The following is a 24,946-nucleotide window of genomic DNA, read 5'->3' as shown; positions in this document are numbered from 1 at the left end:
GAGACTAATAGCGAAGGGATGGAAAAAGATATACCATGCAAATGGAAACAAAAACAAGGAGGAGTAGCTGTTCTTATATCAGATAAAATAGACTTTAAACCAAAAACCATAAAAAGAGACAAAGAAGGCCATTATATAAAGATAATGGGATCTAGCCATCAAGAAGACATAACAATCATGAATAGATATGCACCCAGATATATAAACTGGATAACCCAGATATATAAAGCAAGCACTATTAGAACTAAAGAAAGGGATAGATCCCAATATGATAACAGTTGGGGACTTCTCTAAGCATTGGACAGAAAATCTAGGCAACATATCAACAGAGGAACAAAGAATTTAAACTGCACTTTAGACCAATTGGACTAGACATATATCTACAGAACATTTCATCCAACAACTACAGAATACACATTCTTATCAGCATATGAAACATTCTCTTAAGACAGACCACATCTTAGGTCACAAATCAAGTCTCAACAAATTAAAAAAAATTATATACCATGATCAAGTGGAACTCACTTGAGGTGAGGATGGTTCAACATATGCAAGTCAATAAATGTGATACACCATCAACAAAATTAAGAACAAAAGCCATATAATCATCTCAATAAACACAGAAAAAGCATTTGAGAAAATTTAACATCCTTTCATGATACTTTCAGCATTAGGTATAGAGGGAAAATATTTCCACATAATAAAAGTCATCTATGACAAACCCAATTACAATATCATCTTAAAAGGATGTTAAGGACAGGAACAAGACAAAGATTCCCATTCTCACCACTCTATTTATCATAGTATTGGAAGTACTAGCCAGAGCTATCAACCAAGATAAAAAAAAAAATAAAAGGGAATCCAGATTGGAAAAGATGAAGTCAAACTGCCCCTGTTTGTAGATCACATGATCCTATAAATAGAAAAACCTAAAGATTCTACAAAAATACTCTTAGAGCTGATAAATGATTTCAGTAAAGTTGCAGAACAAAAAATCAACATGCAAAAATCAGTAGTGTTTTTATACTCCAACAACAAACTAGCAGAAAAAGAAATCAAGAAAGCAAGCCTATTTACAATAATAACCAACCAACCAACCAACCAAACAACCAACCAAACAAACAACCCCCCAAACCCCTAGGAATAAATTTAACCAAGAAGATAAAAAATCTCTACAATGAGAACTACAAATCACTCCTGAAAGAAATTAAAGAGGACACAAAAAGATGGGAAGACATTCCATGCTCTTGGATTGGAAGAATTAACATTGTGAAAATGTCCAAACTACCCAAAGCAATCTATCGATTCAGTGCAATGTCCATCAGAATACCAATGGTATTCTTCATAGAAACAGAAAAACAATCCTAATGTTCATATGGAACAACAAAAGATGTTGAATAATCAAAGCTATTCGGAGCCCCAAAAAACAAAAACAAAAACAAAACCCCAAAAAACAAAAAAATAGAGCCAGAGGTATAACACTCCCTGACTTCAAACTATATACTACAAAGCCATAGTAATCAAAAATCATGGTACTGACATAAAACCAGACACTTGGATCAATAGAACAGAATAGAGAACTCAGAAATTAACCCATATACTTACAGCCAACTGATCTTTGACAAAGGCAACAAGAACATACATTGGGGAAAAGACTTCCTTTTTAATAAATGGTGCTGGGAAAATAGACATCCATATGTAGAAGAATGAAACTAGACCCATACCTCTTGCCATATACCAAAATCAACTCAAAATGGATTAAGGACTTAAATATAAGACCTGAAAGTGTGAAACTACTAAAAGAAAATACAGGGGAAACACTTCAGGAGGCAGGACTAGGCAAAGATGTTATGAATAGGACTCTAAAAGCATAGGCAAGAAAAGAAAAAGTAAACAAATGGGATTATATCAAACTAAAAAGCTTCTGAACAACAGAAAAAACAATTAGCAGAGTGAAACAACAACCAACAGAATGGAAGAAAAAATTTCCAAACTTCGCATCTGACAGGAGATTAATATCCAGAACATACAAAGAGATTAATATTCAGAACAATTTAGCAGTAAGAAAACAAGTGACCTAATTAAAAAATGGGCAAAGAAGCTGAATAGGCATTTCTAAAAGGGAGATATATGAATGGTGAACAAACCCATGGAAAAATGCTCACCGTCACTCAGTATCAGGCCTTCAGTCAATCAAGTGCCTCACACTAGCCTTTTAAAATTTTCTCATTTTCTAGTCAATTACCCACTCTTCTTATAAGGACAAAAGAAAAATATTGTTATAAAATTTCCCCCTAACTTTTTGGTGCAATTTCTTTCCCTAATCAGAAATATCTCAAGTAGACACTCATTTATATATTTATTGAGTTTTTACTGTGGGCAATGCACTGATCTAAGTATCTTACATTCATATGAGGAAGGTACCATAAGTGTATGAACTTATTAGCTGACTAAAATGAGGCTCAGAGAAGATAAAACACCGCATATCACTGAATGTAAAACACCATCAATTGTAAGATATACTGTTATTTTATGTAACATTAAGAAAAAAATCACTGCTACTTAAATTATGATATAATGCCAGATATGGCTGTTGCATAGAACTGTCTGCTACTATGCAGCACTAATTAAATTTTTCCCTGTGTATATTAGCACTTATCAGAGTTAAGCCTGAGTTCATTACGTGAAACTATTTAGATGCTTATATTTATATCTGGCCTTCCCCTTTGCCCTCCATATTTATATCTAAGAAAAGTAATGGATTTGTTTTTTAAATAGGAAAACCTGGACACATATATTGGAAGGGAATTTATGGTATTCTTAGTGTTTGCTATGCGTACAGTTTCTTTCTGAATAAGCTGCCCAGAAGTGTTCCCTTGTGCATTAGTTGCCATGCTCTGTATCATCAATTCCAAGTGTCCTAGCCAAAACTAGGTCTGGGTTCATTACTTGAGCCCAAGAGAGCAATCTTTAGATTTTCCCCCAAACCTAGTAAGTACCATAACTCAAGAACAATGTCCAATAGGGATACCTTGCTGGAGAGTAACTAACTAATCTAGTCAATTCCTCTTTCTTGGGAAAGTATAGACAGGAGGAAGAGAGGGAAATTCAAACAACACAGCTTTGTTAAACTGACAGAGAAAATGAAAGAGTAAAGGCCATTGAAGAGAAGTAAATATGGGGAGAACAGCCAGTAGCTGTATCAGTCAATTTTTGTGTTGCTGTAACAGAATACCCGAGACTGGGTAATTTATAAAAAGTTTTATTTGGCTCCTGATTCTGGGATAGCTGCATCTGGTGCAGGCTTCAAGCTGCTTCTACTCATGGTGGAAAGTGGCAGGGCAGCCAGCAGGTGCAGGAAGATAATGTGGTTAGAGGAAGAAAGAGAGCTAACTCCTCTCTCCCTCTTCCTTTAAAGCCTCAGAACCATGCCCATGACCATCATTAAACCATCAGTGGATTAACCCATTTACTCGGGCGTGGTCCTCACCATCTTATCACCTTTTTAAGACCCCACCTTTCAGTTATCCATAATAGGATTTCCCACCCTCTCAACACTGTCACAGTGGGGAATAAGTTTTGGGGGGACATTCAGTCCATAGCAGTAGCTAAAAGAGAAGTAGATGAATGCACAATAAGCTGACAGAAAGAAGCTGAATAGCTAGGTGTTTGAAGCAATCAAGACAAAGCAATGAAACACTTGCTGTTGTGTGGACAAGATAAGCTGCCATCTTATTCTGAATGATGTCCATTTTATGAGTGCTGAATTGTTCAGCTACTGAGAAAATATTTTGACTTTCTTCCCTGTATAACACTATGATAAATTGTCAAGACAATTAACCAGAGTCTGTTTGTTTTAATCTGAAAGAGCCTAAACACAAAAATTGTCTACTGCAGTGATTCTCAGTGTGGTTCTCAGAACAATATCACCTGCCCCACCTGGAAATTTGTTAGAAATGCAGATTCTTAGTCCCTACTCCAAACCTACTGAATCAGAGACTCTGGACAGGCAATCTATGTTTTACACCCTGCAGATTATGCAAGGCATAGTAAAGTTTGCAAACAACAATCTAGTGCAAAACTCTCATTTTATAAATTATGAAGCCAATGGGTGTTCTCTACTAGGCACCTATTATGTACCAGAAATTGTGCATATATTCAATTTTCAAAACCACCCAAAATATAGATATTATTGTTTTATTTTACAGAAGATGATTAAAAAGAACGAGTAACTTTTCCAAAGACATGTATGCTAAATACACATACACATAAACACACACACGCTCATATGTATACATACAGGAGGCTGAATTGAAGTTGAGTATAATATCTGTTGCATGTGACTCTAAAACCATTGATCTGTCTACTACAATATAATATTTCTTAATAAGTAGATATGGAGAGATTGTAATTTTCTTATCCTTGCTCTGAAAATCAGTTGCGGAACCACGAAAAAACTAGAAAAACTAGATTTTCTGTCCCTTTTTCTGCCTTTTGCAGTTAGTAAAGACTGACATTTTTATATAAAATAATAGAGGTAAGAACTGTGCTTAATATTCAGTCCTCAATAATTTTTTTTAATGAATGAATAAATAAACACTTGTGCACTGGAAGGGCCTACAAAAGAGCTATTATCCACCAATTAAATTATATCTAAATGAACAGCATAAAATAAGTAAATATAAAATAAACAAAGATGAAACAAAAAGTAAAACAACTAAACTATTAGAATAAATACAAATATTCAAGAAAAATAATCTACATTTAAAATTAGATAAGTAAAAAGCAATCACAAAACTAAATAATTCAAGAACTCACTTAACAGAGATGCTCAAGAACTTCATGAAAAAATTTAAAACTCTATACAACAGTACTGACTGAATAAACTGAAAGATGTACCATGTTAATGGATGAAATGACTATTTTCATATATGTAATTTCTTTCTCAAATAATCTATGAATTCAATGAAAGTATAATCAATAGTATGGCAATAATTTTTTTTTTAGTAAATTACAAATTGATTCTAAAATTTTCATATGAGAATAAGGCATGGATAGCTAAAACAAAGAGCACTGGGGTCTAGTACACATCAAGACAGGCTGCAAAAACCATAGTTGTAAAAACAGCGTAACATTTCCTCAGTGCGGATAAATAGACCAGTGTAACAGAATAGAGAACTCAGCAACATTACATATAGGAACTTGCTATGTGATAAAAGAGGCACTGCAAGGATAATTGCTTAGTCGATGTGAGGGCAAATTTGGTTCTCTATTTGTGAAAAATGAAGTTGGATTTCTACCTCATATTACATACAAAGGTGATTTCTGGGTTAATAAAATGTGATTAGATTAACTGTTAATGTTAAAAATGAAAGAATATTTCTGTGACAGAGAGTTGGAAAAATGTTTGTTATTGCAACAGTATAAAACATGAAGTGAAAATTTATGGATTAGATTATATCAAGTCAAGGATTTCTGTTTTATGAAGGAAACTGTAGACAACATTAAGAGGAAGGTAATGGATATCTAAATACAAGAGATTAATATTTAGAATAAATAAGGAATTCTTGGAAAATCTACACAAAAATTTCAGGGAGCCTATTAGAAATAAGAATAGGCAGTTCACACACACACACAGAAAAAAGGATCCCAAATAGCTAAGAATTATGTGAAGAAATGCTCAGTTACATTTGAAATTAGAGAAATATAAAATAAAGCATTATGGTACTACTTAATGTTTGCCAGCATGGCAAAATTTTGAAAGCCAGCTAATAATATCAGGTGTTTGTGGTTACGTGAGGTGTACCAATTATCTATTGCTGCATGACAAACCACCCCGAAACTTAGTGGCTTAAAATAATTGAAAATCTATTTTGCTTATGAATATGCAATTTGGGTAGGGCTTGCTCCTCTCAGAGTGGTCAAAGTGTGGAGGATGGAATCACCTGAAGGCTTGTTTACTCAAAACTTAGCTTTTGATACTGACTGTTTGCTAGAACACCCACACATGACCTCTCCATCTGGTCTGTGCTTTCTCACAACATGGTGACTGAGTTTGAAGGCAAGCGTTATGAGCGAGTGAGAGATCCCAGAGGAAGCCACATTAACATTTTATGACCCAGCTTCAGAAGTCATGCAGCATCACTTGCTATGTTGAGGCAGTTATAAGGCCTTTTCAAGTTTATGACTCTTGATGGGGGTTCTGGAAGGACATGCTGAACCAGAGAAATTAGTTTGATGAATGTTAGAAAGTATAAGCTGCTACATGAAGAAAATGGAACTCTCTTACACTGTGGCAGTGATGTAACCTGATAGATTCTGGAGAAGAACCTGGAGAAATAGCAGACTAAAGTATGCTAAATCCCAATGCCCAAGCAATCCCTTTCTAGGATATATACCTAATACAGAAATTAGTTTGAAAGTTGAAATTTTAATCGAATTTACTTTCACGTTACTTACTCTGTATAGTATAATAGTATAATAGATAATGTTCAACCATCACATCCTAAAGCTTCTGAATAAGTTTAACAAATTTACTAAAATGTGAATTTAAATAACTTTGTACTTTGTGTAGGTGGAATTCCAGGAGTAAAACATAATAGAATCTTGATTGCAATCCTAGTGATTTTCCTTGAGTGTTTGTGATTTCAAACCACAAAGTGATTTTCTCTGTTTTGTGTTTTAATTAAATAAAAAGACTTGCTAAGAAAATACAAGAGTAAAGGGAAAATATAGAAACCTGGTTAATGAAGAAGGCACCCTTTTCCCCCTTATCTTTCCAACAAACTTCCAGGCCCATAAATAAATGTTATAGGTGTTATGAAGAGCAAATTAAAATAAAAATGGTCAAATGCTTCCTATCTTTATGAAATGTGTATACGTGTATATTGGTGAACTGTAGATTTCTGTTTGGATATATATTATATACATGTATATAAATACACACATATACACACACACAAATTTTTCAGTTTAGATTGGGAAAGGTAAATTTTGTAGATCGATTATTAACATATGAATGGGCATGTCTATTTCTTTTCATGAAGCAAACTAAGATAACTAATATGTAACATTTGCATTTCAGGTTCTGATTAAGAATCAAGTATTTGTTTGCCTAGCGATGTCCAAAGCTATGGAATATTTAGTTATTATTGGAGCTTCTAAAGTTTTGCCTAAATATTTAGAAAATCAATTTATATTAACACCCAATATGGCAACTACACTTGCAGGTGGACTTTCTTCTCTTTGTGCCATTTCGAAAATTTTGTATAAAGTGTTTGTGTATATCTTTATGAAATATTTAAAATAAACAGAAAATATAAGGAGTAATATAACTAAGTATTATTTGATCAAATTTTTAAAATAGCACATAGCCATCATCGCATCAATATTTTTTAACACATGAAACCTTATAAACACTTTTATATCCCTCCCTGATCCCATTTCTCTTCCTCCCTCCTTTTAGGTAACCACACTCCTGATGTTAGTGTGTAGCCTTCCCACACATGTTTGCACTTCTTTACTGCTTATGTGTCTATGTACAATCTGTTTCTGAAATTTATGTATCATTTCCTACATATTCTTGTGCTACTTCTCTTATCAAATTATATTCTTCAGACTCATGTTGATCTTTGTCTAATGCATTTTAATTGTGCTATAGGATTCTATTTTATGAATATACCATCATTAATTTATCCGTTACCATACTAGTGGATATGGAGTTAACTCCAACTTTTTTTCTTCCAAACAATGCAGTAATGAATAGGCTTATTGATATCTCTTTGTGTATATCTGTAAAAGTTGATCTAGATTTAGGCATTGAAGGGGAATTGCTACTGTGTACATCTTCACTTCTACTAGATATTGAGAATGGGTTCTCCAGAAGAGGTTGCAAATGGAATTAATTGTTTTATGGTTCTAACGTTAATGGAAAAGTAGTAAATGTGATCACTTATTTTAGACTGTAAAAAGTCAAGGTTGCATCCTGTAACTTTCAGAGTAACCAATAAGGGAATAGTAAAAGAGTATATTCATATGAAAAATGTGATTACTAATAATATAAAAAGAAAGCAAGAAATGAAAGAAAGAAGGAATATAAAACGTGTGTGCTAACTAGAAAACAAATGTTAAGATGTGCAGAAACCTTGACTATAAGCCCGTTCTTGAGTAGATTTTTCAATAAACAGCATATCATCATCAGAATGCAAATTGTCGGGCCGAGCCCGTGGCGCACTTGGTAGAGTGCTGCACTGGGAGTGCGGCGACGCTCCCGCCGCGGGTTCGGATCCTATATAGGACTGACCGGTGCACTCACTGGCTGAGTGCCGGTCACGAAAAAAGACAAAAAAAAAAAAAAAAAAAAAAAAAAAAAAAAAAGAATGCAAATTGTCCCAAAAGCCGTAACTTGACACAGATGAGTTTTCAGGGTCACAATGACAGATTTTTCCATGAGTACACCACATTGTTGGTCAGTAGTAAGCTAAAATTTGCTTTTTGAATAGCAGCTGTTTTAAGGAGTCAGTGAGTCCTATACCCCAAGGGGTGTTTCTGAGTGGAGGCTGACTCCCTTCTCCAGAGGCTCCAGTCCACAAAATGATTAGTCATTGAGATTTGTGGCTCAAAAGAGTCATTAAATTTGTGGCACCTCAAACTAGAACGTATGCCACAGCTTGCTGATCAGTTTCAATGTAGGTTTGTGGGTGATGCTCACTATGGTTTAGCTGATATAAAAGACCTTGTATATAGAATACCAAAGTGAGGCATTTACTGTCTAATACCTGGAGTCCAATGTGATGCTAAGCTGACTTTTGGTTGGACAGATGGTAGACAAAAGTTTTTCCTTGACTGTCAGAGGGATTAAGCATTGTGAATTTGTCTACATAGTGCCCCCGCAAACTTAGTGAGTGTTCTTCTGGATTTTGTTGGGCTGTTCCAGTTACCCTTTTTAGTAAAGATGTGATAATACCAAAGTCAGGGCCATTGAGTCTGAGGCTTCTGACCCTCCAGTCAATTAAATATCATCTATCAGTGAAAGGTTTTTAAACCTACTTCAGCATGCACCTGCAGAAAGCCATGTCTCTGTCAGCATCCCGCCTTTGTTGCCAGAAGTGCTAAGATCTGTGAAGGGTTTGAATTTCACCGTATTTGCAAGCTAACAAGCTAACTTACTTCAGTTGCATAGTTGCTAGAAGAAGACACAAAACTCCTTGGTCAGAGATGAAAGTTTATGACTCACAGCAATAGCAGCAGCTATTTTGTGTGTGTCTGTGTATTTGCATGTGTTTCTGCCAGTTTTCTGAGACCCAATTTTCACAGGGTGATGTGAAGAAAGGTCAGGTAACATCTGCTCACAAATTGAATTGCATTACACAAAAAGAACACTGAGCTTAGGGAACCTAAATCTTATATAATGTGGAGTAATTATGCCTGTCCTGTCTTTTACCTCAGAGGGAGACAGGATGGCACTTGATAGCAAGCATGTCTTTTAGCCCCAGAGGGGACACTATCTTTGTCTTCCAAAATTGTAAGCAAATTTGCCCTCTGCTCTCAAGAGAGATACTATCTCCGTTATCCAAGGCTGTTCACTACTCAAATATCCTTGAAAAGATACAATGAGCAGTCAGTACTTCTGCTTGCAGGATATAAAGAAAGATGAGACCCAGGGAGAATTTTCACCAAATAAATATATTAGTAGTTATAAATACATATAAATAAAGATTCTCAGTTTGACAGAAAAGTTCAAAATATGTTACCAACAAGAGGAACTCCTTAAATATGGGGACATGCAAAGATTTAAAGTAAAAGGATGAAAAAAGGATGCAAACACTAACCAAAAGCAAAGCTGGTGTAGCTAATAATTTTAAAGATTGTATTCTTTAAAGCAAGGAGCATTACTTGTTATAAAGAGAAATCATTTATAATGACAGAGGAGTTAACCAGTGATGTATATCATACAATTATATGGGGGACTTCAAAAAATTCCTGGAAAAATGGAATTAAAAGATAAAAATAAAAAATGTAAACTTTATTTCTCAACATAAGCTCCATCAAGTTCAAGACACTTTTGTAGGGATGTAGTTCTTTAGTCCATCCCTAAAGAACTGAGGGTCCTGGGAATTTAACTACATCAATGCGGTCTTTTGTACATTATTAATTGAAGAAAAATGGGTGTCCTTTAAAGATTTGTTTTAAATTAGGAAACAAAAAGAAGTCAGAAGGAGCCAAATCAGTACTGTAAGATGGGTGCCTAATGACTTCCCATAGAAGCTCTCACAAAATTGCCCTTGTTTGATGAGAGGAATGAGCAGGAGACTTTTCATGGTGTAAAAGAACTCTCTGGTGATGCTTTCCTGGGCAGTTTTTTTTTTTTTCCTCTCTCTCTCTTTTTCTGCTAAAGCTGTGACTAACTTTCTCAAAACACTCTTGTAATAAGCAGATGCTATCATTCCTTGGCCCTCTAGAAGATCAATAAGTAAAATGCCTTGAGCATTCCCCAAAGACTGTTATCATGATGACCTTTGCTCTTGACTAGTTCATTTTTGCTTTGACTGGACCACTTCTACCTCTGGGTAACCATAGCTTTGATTGTGTCTTGTGTTCAGGATCATACTAGTAAAGCCATATTTCATCCCATATTAAATTCTTCAAAGAAATGCTTTGGGATCTTGATTCCACTTGTTTAAGATTTCACTTGAAAGCTGCTCTTGTCTGCAGCTGATCTGGTTGCAACAGTTTTGGTACCCAGTGGGCAGAAAGTTTGCTCAAGTGTAATTTTTCAGCTAGAGTTGTGTAAGCCAAGTCAATTGAGATGTTTATAGTATTGGTTCAAACTAGATCCTGTTTAGAAATGTCATAACAATACTTAAAAATGATAATGTATCATAAACAAGTATGATAAAGTCCAGGAAAACAATGCTAATTTAGTACTAGAAAATCAATTGATAATTAGATTTTACCTCATGAATAGGAAAAAGAAGAAAAATCATGTGATCATCTTAATGAGAAAAAATTGGGAACAATATCCAAATCTACTTCTAATTTAAAAAAGTAAAAATTCTTAACAAATAGAAATAGAAAAGAACTCAAATTTGATGGCAAGCAAATAAATAAATAAATAAATAAAACCACAGCAAACAGCATACATAATGAAATATTGAAAGGTTCCTGCCATGAAATTTGGTTCATGACTGTGATGTACAGTATTACCATTTCTGTTAAACATTGCACTGGAAGTACTAATCAGTACAATAAGGCAAGAAAAAGAAATAAAAGTTATTAGTATTGGAAAGAAAGAAATAAAACTCTTATTAGAAACTGAAGACATGATTAAGTTTTAAAAAGTGATAGAATCTACAGAAAAAGGAGAATTAAACAATTAATTTAATAAGGTTGCTAGGAAAAAAGTCAATATGCAAACGTAAGTTGTATTTCTATATATCTACAACAAAAAAATAAAACATAATTTAAAAAATACCTTTATACTTATGCAGAAATGCAAATTATTAAGAATATATCTACTAGAAGACATGGAAGATCTCTGAGGAGTTAAAAAAATTTACGAAAGAAAACTTAAAAGACTTTAATGCATGGGGGATATATTGCAGTTATTGATCAAAGGACAATATTTTGAGATATCGGCTCTTTTCAAATTGATTCAGTATAATCTGAATCAAAACCTTGGTATACTTTTTAGTAGTAGTTTTTGTTGTTTGATTGAAATTGAAAAAAATTGATACTGTTTGTATGGAAATGTAAGTCTCAAAATAGTTGTGCCAGTTTTAGAGAAGACCAAATTTGTAGGACTTATATACTGTTTATATAATTTGTAGGACTATATATTTGTTACTATTGCTGTAAAGTATTACTATAAAACTTAGTGTCTTTTTAAAAATGTTATTTATTTAATTACAAATCTAAAATTTGGTTAAAACTCAGTAGGGCTAGCTTCTTTCTCTTAATGTGGCACAAGCAGGGGAGATTTAACTGGGTTTTGGAAAATTTATTCTCAAGATGACTCACTCTCATTGCTGTGAAATTGTGTTAGTCATTGGCTAGAGACGGGGCTATGGGCCTGAGTTCTCCCTACATGGACCTCTTCACAGGCTGCTTGCTCCAATCCTGGTGGCTTGAGGAGCACAGAAAGCAAAAGTATATGCCATTTTTATAATCTAACCTTGTATGTTATAGAGTTTCACTGCCAAAGATCTGGCTAGGTTCAAGAAGGAAGAACACAGTCCTACCCACTCAGTTTAATGAGTATCAAGGTCACATGCCTGTGAAAAGAGATAATGTTTTAGCCACCTTTGGAAAATACAATCTGCCAGAATATCTATTATAAAGCTATAGTAATAAGATAGTGTGATTGGTGCAAAGATAAACAAATATCAGTGGCACAGAGTAGAGGGTCCCATAGTTAAGGTCACCTGATTAGGAGCAAAGGTAACATTGAAGTACAGTGATCTTGGATCAATTAGATATTCTTATTTAAAAAGGTAAAGTTTTACTTCTACCTCACTACATATACAAATACCAGTTCTAGATGGATTGTAGATACAAATGTGAATGGTAAAACAATAAAACTTTTTAAAATAAGGTATAGGAAAATACCTTCATGGCCTTGGAGAAGACAGAGATTTCTCAACAAGACACAAATCACATAACCATAAAGGGAAAAAATGATAAGTGGTGTTACATTAAAATAACAATCTCTTGTAGGTAAAATAGCATGTATGTGAAAATGCAAACAATACCATCTCCTCAGATATAGAAATATTCTACAAAGGACTGGTAGAAAGAATATGTAAAAATATCTGACAATAATGAAAAGGCAGTTAATCCAGTTTAAAAAATGGGCAAAAAGCTTGAACAGGCACTCTATAAAAGATGATATAAATTGGCCATTATTCTTATGAAAACATGCTCACCTTCATTAGTTTTCAGAGAAAAGCATATTAAAACCACAGTGCAATACTGCTACCTATTCCCCAGGATGGCTAAAACGAAAAAGAGAGATACATGTTGGCATGGGTGTGCAGCAATTGGCATTTTATCTGCTGCTGGTAAGAGCATAAATTAGTTTAACCATTTTGCAAATCTTTTCGCAGTACCACAAAATCTGAACATATACGTATCCCCTTACCAAGAAATTTCACTCCTAGTTATATACCCAGCATAAATTCTGCTCTGAAGACTATACTCAGCATAGATGCAGGTGTTTACAAAAAGACATGTACACGAATTTTTATAGTAGTAGCACAGTTCACAACAACATAGTGAATAAATAAGTTGGCATATATGCATCACTAGAATACTATTCAGCAATGAGAAGGCACAATCTAAGTTTTGTTACACAAAAAAATAGGTGAATTTTTCAAACATCTTGTTGAACCAAAGAAGCCACAATGTATTATGCATACTTTATGATCTATTTTAAAAATAAAATCCTAAGTTCATGAAAGAGGCCCTGGATTTCCGTTAATGTTTGTTTTTTGACCTGGGTGGTGGTTATATAGGTATTTTCACTTTGGGAAAATTCATCAGTATGTACAGTTATGATACATGTACTTTTATGTACACCATTAAAATATTTACATTAAAAGTTGATTGTAAGTTCTGTGCATTGTTGGATTTTCAACTCTGTTGTCTTGTATTTAAGGTGGTCTTTAAAGGACTCATCTATTTAATTGTCGAACCCACAGTGTTCAGTATTTTCTACTTCTTTTTCTCTTGAGACAGAGTTTTCTCAGTCACAATTCCTACAGTCTTCTGCCTGGGGCAGTAAACCTGACAGTCAATATTTTTTTAGCTGAGATGGATAAAAAGTCTAGGGTTCTCAGTTTTCTTTTCAAAGATATGCATGGTTTTGCCAAATGTACAGTTGTCTGGTTCAAACTCCAAATAAACCTAAGGTCTTCTGCTGAGGGGTAGAGGGGCAGTCATATGGCATACAGGTGGAGATAAGAAATGAGGATCAAACATTTTGTATAGACTGCCATCCAATCCTCATGTTTTTAACTCTACCTCACCCTTGTTTTTATTGATATCTAGAGCCCCAATGTCTGAGAATTTAGGATAAAAAGTGGTTTGCTTCTTCCTGAGTTCCTTACTTGCAGCTTATTGCTCACCCCTCTGAAGTTAATTCACAAAATTTTCTCAGAAAATATTGCCCCCACTCTATTTGTCCTTTTTTGCTTTCTAACAAATTATTTTGTTTATAAATGTCTACCTTTTATACACACTCGTGTTTACTCTGTGCCCAGATGCTGTTCACTTAAATATCATCTCATTTAATTCTCCTAACAACTTTATGATGGAGGTATCATTATTTAAAGATTTTCTTTAGTAGCATCCTACACATTTAGATATAATTATTATAATTATTTTAATTACTATTCAATTATAAGTATCTTTAATTCTCATAATCATAGTATTCTTTAAGCCATGAATTGAGAAGAGATTTTGAGTTTCTAAATATATGCTTTTGTTTCTCTTTTAAAATAAGTCATCATTCAAATCTGTTAATACTTTCCATATCTGTAATAGTGTTGTAAAATAAGTTTTTATTCCTGAGAAAGCTGAGTTACAATACTCTGTTTATGTATTTTAAATTTTCTTCTTGAAATCTGGAGTTTTTATATGATTAGTTTTATACACTGTCACTAGATATAACTTATGATATATAATATTGTGGTTCATATTTTTTCACTATTTTATTTTCAATCTTTCCTTTTAAAAAATATCCAACTTGATTTTTTAAAAAAATATTTGAACTTTGTTCATTTACCATTATTGGGAATTCTGATATATTTAAATAATATTAACTTCTTATTTGTATTTTTTGTTTACTACACTTTACACTTTTATTTTGATTCTGTTCCTCCTCCTGCCCTCCCCCATCCCATCTTCTCTTAATGTACTTGCTTTATTCTTGATATGCAATTTTCCTATCTTGTTTCCTTATATGTAAAGATGAATTTTTAAAAATACTTCTAATTAGTTGCAGTGTATTTTTATTACCAGGACTAATATTTCTTAACTTGTGTAAATTTCTCATCAGCTGTAATTTTTGAAATATTTATTTTCTGGTATTCCTTCCATTATATTTTACTCAACTGTTATAAAACTTTTTGTGGATCCTATTATTCTATTCTCATTATATTTTTCTTCCTAAAAAACAACTTTATAAAAAACAGTTTCAGATTTACAGAAATATTTTGGAGAGTATAGAGAGTTCCTATGTACTGCACACTCAGTTTCCCCTTTTATTAACATCTTATGTTAAAAAGGTAGATTTGTTGCAATTAGTGAACCAATATTAATACATTATCACTAACTAAAGTCAATAGTTACTTCAGGTTTTCTCATTTTTACCTAATGTATTTTTCTGTTCCAGGAACTTATTCGAATATTCAAGATACCACATTATATTTAATTGTCATGTCTCCTTAGGCTCCTATTGGCTATGACATTTTCTCAGTTTTTCCTTTTTTTGTGTGTGTGTCCTTACAATTTTGATGACCACTGCTCAGGTATTTTGTAGGATGTTTCTCTGTCAGAAAATGCCTGATGTTTTTATCATGATTAGACTGGGGCTATGGGTATTGGAAGGAAGACCATTTTCATCACATCACATCAAAAAGGACATACTACTACATGACTGACTGTTTTTCAATTTGACCTTGATCACCTGGTACTCATTGACTTTTAACTGCTTATTTTAATAATTCTTCTTTTACTCTTTTTTTATTACATACTGTGTGAATAACACAGTGCCAATTCATTAATTTATTTTCAACTGCCTCTAGTCTAAATATTATTCTGAGATTTGAGCTTTTATTTCAACAATTTTATTTTTAATATCCAGATCTTCTTTCATTATTTTTTAAATTTGCATGTATTAATACTTTCTCTTTTTATTTTTTCTTCTTCATTTATGGCACATTTTGTTTTTATGTCATTTATCTTTTTGAGCATTCTAAAATTGCTTCTTTTCAAGTCTTTGTCAGGTGCTCCTATTATATAAATTTAATCTGATGTCAATGGGATTTTTTTGTTTTTTGTTTTATATTTCTCTTGCTGTATTCTTATTTAAGTCTACCGTTGCTATATATTTGGAATAGAGGTGATTGCAACAATGTATGAATTTACTGTGCTAGCTCCATCTGATTACCTTCTACCTACATTTCTTCTTTTCTTCTGTATTAGTTTGTTTCTCTTATAACAGAAATACCTGCAACTGGGTAATTTGTAAGGAAACAATATTTATTATTCACAGTTTCAGAGGCTGGGAGGTCCAAAATCCAGGGAACACATCTAGTGAAGGCCTTGTTGGTGGTGACAGCAATGCAGAATCTCCCATGGCAGATGGTGGAGCTAGAGAGGGAGAGAGCATCTCAGGAGCTCTCCTTTTAAAGCCATCAGACCATGCCCATGACCAACATTAAACCATCAATTAGATTAATCCACGCACAATGGTCCTCACAATGTGATCACATCTTAAAGGCCCCACCTTTCAATTACCATAACAGGATTTCCCACCCTCTTAACATTGTCACAGTGGGGATTAAATCTCAGTTAGCTCTAGAGGGAAATCCAATATACAGCATCCTTCTCATCCTTTTTCTCCTCCTTTCTCTTCTTCTTGTGCTTGTCTCTTTGTCATCCCTCATGCATGAATAGAAAATCGGGTCTTTTTTTTTCAAATGTAAAAAGATTGTTTACTATATGCCAGACACTATGCAAAACTTGTAACGTGAATTATCCCAACTAATCCTCATGACAATCCCACAAGCCAGGTATCATTATTTCCCCAGTTTAACAAGTAAGGAAGTGGTGCCCAAGGTCATACAGCTGGTAAGTAAAGGAGTGAGCATTCGAGTGCAGGTAGATGGACTCAGAAGAGCCCTGGCATTTACCACACAGTACCTCCTGCATGTAACAGGATATCCAAGTTTTCACCTTAGAAATAAGTGATTAGCAGATAGCAATGAGTGGAGAATACCAACCAATAAATTGAGTTAATGGCTCAAATGCTTTAGGGATGTGGGGTGGGGGTAGAATTCTGCCTGTATTGGAACCTGGAAAAAGCCAGCAGCCAGACATCTGAAAATGTGAAAATGATTTTTTTGTCTTCAGCAAGGAAGTAACACTGACAGAAGTATAGAGCATTCACAGGACAGACTTGTTTAGGGCCATTAGCTATAAAGGATCCCTAAGGATAACTAGATGACAATGACAAGTCAATCCAATAAGTGATCGTTGAGAGCCTATTGTGTGATAGTTCTAGGAAAATCATGTCTCATAGTGGCTGTTCTGGAGTCCCACTTTGTTGTGAGATTTTAATATTGTACATCCATTCACAAAACTAATGGGTGAGTTGGTTCAATTCTTGTTAACAAGTCTCTGTGAACTCTTGTCACTATAATCATGCCTCTAGTGATAAGTTATAAATCCAGGAAGCTAGCTAATAATAGCTCTCAATAAGACAGCTCTCATCTCCTGTTTTGTGTGGATTAAATTCCTGGTTTGTCTGAGGTGCCATTACTGCGTAGTAGCAACACTTCACCATCACTGCCTTGGAGTCCAGTAGGCCCATGGTGTTAGCCCTATTCCATAGGTCTGAATTGCTTTTGAACCTATTGTTCCCGTTTGTTGAGATAATTATCATGACTTTAAGTTTCTCTCTGTCTCTTAAATCTACGTTTTCTATGTTTAGAGCAGAGGGAATTGCATCAATGTATGAATTTTCTATACTATCAGCTGAATATTTTTTAACTGTGTTTCTCTCTCTCTCTTTTTTTTTTAAGGACTTGTTTTAAGAGAAGCAGTTGGCCAGATTCTGGGAGGTGTCATCATTTCCCAGTTAGAATTGTCCTGTAAAGCCCTTACAAAATTTATAATAGTTACATCGACTATATCACTTATACTGCTTTGGTTTGTAATTTTTGTATGCTGTGATCCAGTGACATTTGCTGGGATCAGTGAAAAATATGATGGGTAAATATAATCTTGTATAATAGATTTTTACGTCCAAATTGAACAGCGTATTTCTCAGTTGATTAGTAATTATTTATGCAGTAGCCTTTATATGTTTATCTCATTCTTCAAATTATTGGACATGTAAAATATATATAAGGCATAGTTTCACCTTTCATTTTAAGGGCACAGATATTATAATAATATCTTGCTGTTCATGTATTCATAAAGTACAAAAGAAAAAACACATTGAAATGATTCAGAACCTAGAAGTAAAATTCTTTATTACAATGGATACTGACTGGAGATGGTATTACTTGTCTGTACAAAGTCAGTCTTACCTTGTGTCCCTGAATGAGTTTGTTTTCCTTCTAATACACATGAAAGAATGGAACTGAAGTGTATCTGAAAGTATACATGGGTAATATCTCCCTTAAGGAAAATGTGCAAAAATTCAAAGAACTGGGCAAAGATTGATATTAAAAACCAGGGACGAAACTGGAATTGGAAACCAAAGGACTGAGCTAATAAAATAAGTAAACAGAATAAGACTCCTACTTCCAGCTACAACCAAGTAGCTGTGGCAGACTGGTGCTCCCACTTATAACAATTAGAAAAGCTGAATAAAATTTAAAGTTCTTCAAAGGTATCAGAGAGTTGTTCAGTCAAGTAGGAATTTAAAGGCCAAAATCTTGGAGAAGGACAAACTCCGTTGGGCAAAGAGTTTGGACAAAAAGCATCTAGTAATATGACAGGAAACCAACAAAATATTTTAATATTTTAACTGATGTATGAGCCTAAAGAAACAAAAATTAGGATATTTGTTTTGTTTGTTTGTTTAAAAAATTACCAGTCAGACCAAGAACATTCCCTCAAACTGTGAGACAAAACAGAGCTCTAAAAGAAATGATAAAGGGATCTCTTCAGTCTGAAAAGAGATGACATAAAAGTAAAACTTAGAACTTGAAGGATGAAGGAAGAATAAAAGAAATGATAAATATATGAGTAAATAGGCTAATTTTTCACCTTAAGTTTAAGATATAGATGACTGTTGAAAGCAAAAATTATAACATTTTCTGGTGTGGTTTTCAATGAATGCAAATATAATACATGTGAAACTATAACCTAAAGGGGGAAGTAAAATCACCTATATGGTTGTAAGGTTTCTACATTTTAAGAAGAGTGGTAAAATATCACACACACACACACACACACACACACACACACACACACACACACACACATATCACTGTATATTTATATACATATCCATGTATATATATATATATATATAAATCTATCTACTTCAAGATGATATGCCAGAGGTTTTATATATATAAGAAATTATTATTATTATTATATAATATATATAAAGAAATAGAAACCATTAAAAAACTGGCGCAGAAGAATATAATGACAGAAATGAAAAACCCAATAGAGAATTTTAACAGCAGACTTAATCATACAGAAGAAAGAATTAGTGAATTCAAAGACAGATCTTTTAAAATTACCCAATTAGAGGAGCAAAAAGAAAAAAGACTGAAAAAGAGTAAAGAAAGCACAAGGGACATATGGAATACCATCAAATGTGTGAATATATAAATTATGGGAGTACCAGATGGAGAAGAGAGAGATGGGGCAGAAAGGTTATTTAAAGAAATACTGTCTGAAATCTTCCCAAATCTTGGGATAGTTATGTTCATACAGTTTCAGGAATCATAAAGAACTCCATGCAAGATCAATTCAAAAAGGAATACTCTGAGACACATTATAATGAAATTCTCAAAAATCAGACAGAGTCCTGAAAACAGCAAGAGAGAAGAAATTTACCACATATAAAGGATCTTTCATAAGGCTATCATCAGACCTCTCAATGGAAACTTGGCTAGCCAGGAGGGAATAGGATAACATTCAAAGTGCTAAAGGAAAAAAAAAATTTCCAACCAAGGATACCACAACCTTCAAAGCTGTTCTTCAGTAATGGAGGAGAGATAAAGACATTACAAGACAAAAGAAAACTGAGGGAGTTCATCACCATGAGACCAGACTTATCAGAAATGCTAAAGGAAATTCTTTGAGTTGAAATGAAAGCACAATTAGTAACAATATGAAAACATATAAAAGTATTAAATTTACTGGTAAAGGCAAATAAATAATCAAATTGAGAATAGTCTAATACTGTAAAGATGGTGTGTAACTCTAAATCTAGTATAAGAGTTAAAAGACAAATAAATGTATTAAAAACAACTATAACTATAATGAATTGGTTAACAAATACACAATATAAATAGATGTAAGGTACAACATCAACAGCAAAAAATGTGTGTGTGGGAGAGAAGAGTAAGTGTAGAATCTTTGTATGGAATTGAAGTTAAGGTGCTGTTAGCTTAAACTGGGATATTATGATAAGTTTTAAGTAAGCTTCATGGTAACTACAAAGAAAAAACCTTTAGTAGATATACTAAAAGAAAAAGACAGAAAAATACAACAAATCACAAAGAAAGATAAGATTGGAATAAAGGAACAAAAAAAATACAAAATAGTCAAAAACTTTACAAAAATTAAAATATTACTTAACAATATGCCAAATAAAAATCAGCAAAATGCCAGAAGTAAGTCCTTACCTATCAATAATTACTCTAAATACAAATGGTTTCAATCCTCCAATCAAAAATACACACTATCTAAATGGATGAAAACAAACAAACAAACAAACAAGATCCAACTCATAAACTGCCTACAAGAGACTCACTTTAACTTTAAGGACACACATAGAGTGAGGGATGGAAAAAGGTATTCCAAGTGAATGATAAGCAAAACAGAGCAAGAGTGGCTATACTTATATCAGACAGAATGGTGAAAAGAGACAAAGAAGGTCTTTCTATAATAACAAAGCAGTCAATTTATCAAGAGAATATAACAATTTTAAATATATGTGCACCGACATTGGAGAACCTAAATGTATAAGGCAAATATTAACAGATATGAAAGGTGAGATAGATTGAAATACAATAATAATAGGGAATTTTAATACTGCACTTTCAACAAGGGATAGATCATTCATACAGAAAATCAATAAGGAAACAGTGAACTTGAACAACACCTTAGACCAAATGGATCTAGCAGACATATAGAAAATTGGTCCAACAGCAGTAGAATACACATTCTTCTTAAGTGTGCACAGGACATTCTCCAAGACAGATCATTTGTTAGGCCACAAAGCAAGTCTTGACAATTTTAAGAAAACTGAAATCACATCAAGTATTTTTATAATCATAATGGAACAAAACTAGAAGTCAATAACAGGAGGAACTCTGGAAAATTTACAAATACATGGGAATTAAGCAACATGTTCTTGAACAACCAAGGGTCAAAGAAGAAATTAAGGGGGGAATTAAAAAATATTTTCAGACAAATGAAAGTGGAAACACAGCATACCAAAACTTATGAGATGCAGCAAAAGTAGTTCTAAGAGGCAAGCTTATAGCAATAAGTGCCTATATCAAAAAGGAAGAAAGATATCAAATAAGCAACTTAACAGTACACCTCAAGGAACTAGAAAAGGAAGAACAAACTAAGCTCAAGGTATGCAGAAGGAAGGAAATAAAGATCAGAGCAGAAACAGAGACTAGAAAGAGAGTAGAAACTAAACTAAAATCAACAAAACTAAGAGCTGGTTCTTTGAAAAGATAAACAAAATTGACAAACCTTTAGCCAGACTACGAAGGAAAGACAGAAGAGTCAAATTAAGTCAGAAATGAAAGAGATGTTACAACTGATACCACAGAAATACAAAGGATCATAAGTGACTATAATGAACAATTACACACCCCAAAAACTGATAACCTAGAAGAAATGGATGAATTCTTAGATATATACAAAATACCAACAAATAGAAAATCTGAACAGACCAATAAAGAGTGAGGAAATTGGATCAACAATAAAAAATCTTCTGTCAAAAAAAAAAAAACAAAACCCAGGATCAGATGGCTTCACACCAGAATTCTACCAAATATTTAAAAAAGAACAAATACTGCTGGCGAGGGGCTTTCCAGAGCCTGCGGGCCGGCCTCCCGTCCCACTCCCTCCGCGGTTCTCTGGTGGGTTGGTGGCATGGGGCGTCCCCGGCCACTGTTGGGAGGGCAAGGAAGTACGGGCGGGCCGACTCTCACTCCACCGCACCCTGGACTCCGGCCCCTGGTAAACTTCCTGTTACTGGGAGGCAGATACCATCTCTTCGGCCACCAGTTCGGAAAAAAGCCTAACCAATCTCTGATTGGGAATAGTGTGGTAGGAGAGCTCCCAGGTCTGCTTGAACCTGCTGGAGAGCTGGCTGCAGGCGGGCGCTAGACTCGGTTTATACTGGGGGATACAAAGGTGAACAAGTCCCGAGAAAGATCTACACAGTACTACAAAGGCACCCAGAGTGACCGGTCGTCTGTGCCTAGCAGAAACCTGGTAGACTTCCTGGGCGAGGCGGTGCCGAGCAGGGTCTTGAAGGCCCAGCTGATAGACGAGGGTTGCAGAAGACACGCCCCAGCCCAGCACAGTGCTGCACAGAGTGGGGAGACGTGCGGCCAGGGAGGCGGAGACTAGACAGAAACCACACACCCTGTGGGGTTGCCACTGCACGATCCAACAGCCTGGGCCAGAGCACACAGAACAGGGAGAAGTCCTGCACAGGAAGTGAAAGCTCAACAGAGATCACACACCCTGTGGTACGTGATCCACCAGCCCAGCAGAGTCCAAGCTGACCAGAAAGGTGGCTCCCCGGAGAAGCCCAAGACCCAAGGCAACCACACACACAAGGCACTAGAGGCCAACTGAGCAGCCACGGGGGTAGCCATACGAAATTGGCAACCACAGCAACATCCTAGTTATTCATTAGTCTCAAACCGGTGGACTGTGAAACCCCCTGCCACAATGAATAAACATCAAAAAAAAGATACCAGAAATACAAAAAATCAAGAAAGTACACCACCAAAAGTTAATAAATCTCAAACTCCAGATCCTATAGAACAAGAAGCCACTGAAATAACTGACAAGGAATTTCGAGTGATAATTCTAAGGAAACTGAATGAGATATAAGAAAACTCAGCTAGACATCATGATGAAACGAGGAAAAGTATACAGGATCTGAAAGAGGAAATGTACAAGGAAATCAATGTCCTGAAAAAAAATGTAGCAGAACTTGCTGAACTGAAGAAGTTATTCAACGAAATAAAAAACACAATGGAGAGTTTAACCAGCAGGCTTGTCGAAGTTGAAGAGAGAACCTCTGAACTTGAAGATGGGCTGTTTGAAATAACACAAGCAGACAAAAAGAAAGAAAGAAGAATCAAGGACATGGAAGAAAATCTGAGAGAGATATCAGACAACCTCAAGCGCTCAAATATCCGAGTCATGGGTATTCCAGAAGGGGAGGAAAATGGAGATTCCATTGAAAACATATTCAAAAAAATAGTGGCAGAAAACTTCCCAGGTATAGGAAAAGTCACAGATCTTCAGATCCAGGAAGCTCAACGATCTCCAAACGTATTCAACCCAAAAAGGCCTTCTCCAAAACATGTCATAGTCAAATTGGCAAAACTCAGAGACAAAGAGAGAATCTTAAAAGCTGCAAGAGAGAAGCGTCAAACCACCTATAAGGGAGCACCAATCAGGCTAACATCAGACTTTTCATCACAAACCCTAAAAGCTAGAAAGGAATGGGATGATATTTTCAAAATAATAAAAGACAAAGATTGCCAGCCAAGAATACTTTACCCTGCAAGGCTATCCTTCCGAAATGAAGGGCAAATAGTATATTTCTCAGACAAACAAAAACTGCAGGAGTTCACTACCACATGACCACCCTTACAAGAAATCCTCAAGGGAGTACTGGGTTTGGTTCCTGAAAAATAACTACCACTGAACTAAAAACCCAAGAAAAATCAAAACCCACTAGTATAATAAAAATGGCATTCATGAAGAGAAAACAAGCAAACAAAAATGCTATCTACAACCTAAGGAACCAACAAGCACAGAAACCAATCAGTAAATCAGAAAGCAAGGAACAAAAGAGACCTAAGAAAACCAAACAACCAACAAAATGCTAGGAATAAATCAGCACCTTTCAATAACAACTCTTAATGTAAAAGGCTTAAATTCCCCAATCAAAAGACTGGCTGACTGGATCAAAAAGGAGGACCCAACTATATGCTGCCTACAAGAGACCCACCTCACCCATAAAGATTCACACAGACTAAGAGTGAAAGGATGGAAAAAGATTTACCATGCAAACAGAAAAGAAAAACGAGCTGGAGTAGCTATTCTTATATCTGACAAAATAGACTTTAAACTAAAAACCATAAAAAGAGACAATGAGGGACACTACTTAATGATAAAAGGACTGATCCATCAAGGAGACATAACAATCATAAATATGTCCGCACCCAATGTTGGAGCAGCCAGATTTATAAAACAAACTCTATTAGACCTAAAGAAGGAAATAGACACCAATACCATAATAGCAGGTGACCTGAACACCCCACTGTCAATATTAGACAGATCATCTAGGCAAAGAATCAGTAGAGAAACACAAGATCTAAACAAGACTCTAAACCAATTGGCATTGGCAGATATCTACAGAACATTCCACCCAACAACCTCAGAATATTCATTCTTCTCATCAGCACATGGATCATTCTCCAGGATAGATCACATATTAGGTCACAAATCAAGTCTCAATAAATTCAAAAAAATGGGAATTATCCCATGTATCTTCTCAGACCACAATGGATTAAAACTAGAAATTAATAACAAACGAAACTCTGGAAACTATACAAACACATGGAAATTAAACAGCATTCTATTCAATGACTTATGGGTCCAAGAAGAAATCAAGGAGGAAATCAAAAAATTTATTGAAACTAATGAAAACAATGATACATCATACCAAAACCTGTGGGATACTGCAAAAGCAGCATTGAGG

General features: G+C 34.6%; 1 protein-coding gene across 1 annotated transcript in view; it reads left to right on the top strand.

Moving 5' to 3' along the window:
- Positions 1-24,946, top strand: part of LOC134370530 (solute carrier organic anion transporter family member 6A1-like) — an 86,762-nt gene that overhangs the window by 32,322 nt on the left and 29,494 nt on the right. The window contains 2 exon segments of the mRNA XM_063087610.1: positions 7,085-7,229; positions 17,805-17,994. Coding sequence (XP_062943680.1) covers positions 7,085-7,229; positions 17,805-17,994 — 335 coding nt within the window.

This window comes from Cynocephalus volans, chromosome 2, assembly GCF_027409185.1.
Source record: "Cynocephalus volans isolate mCynVol1 chromosome 2, mCynVol1.pri, whole genome shotgun sequence".
NCBI classification, from domain to species: domain Eukaryota; kingdom Metazoa; phylum Chordata; class Mammalia; order Dermoptera; family Cynocephalidae; genus Cynocephalus; species Cynocephalus volans.
This window is presented reverse-complemented; position numbering and strand designations above follow the sequence as displayed.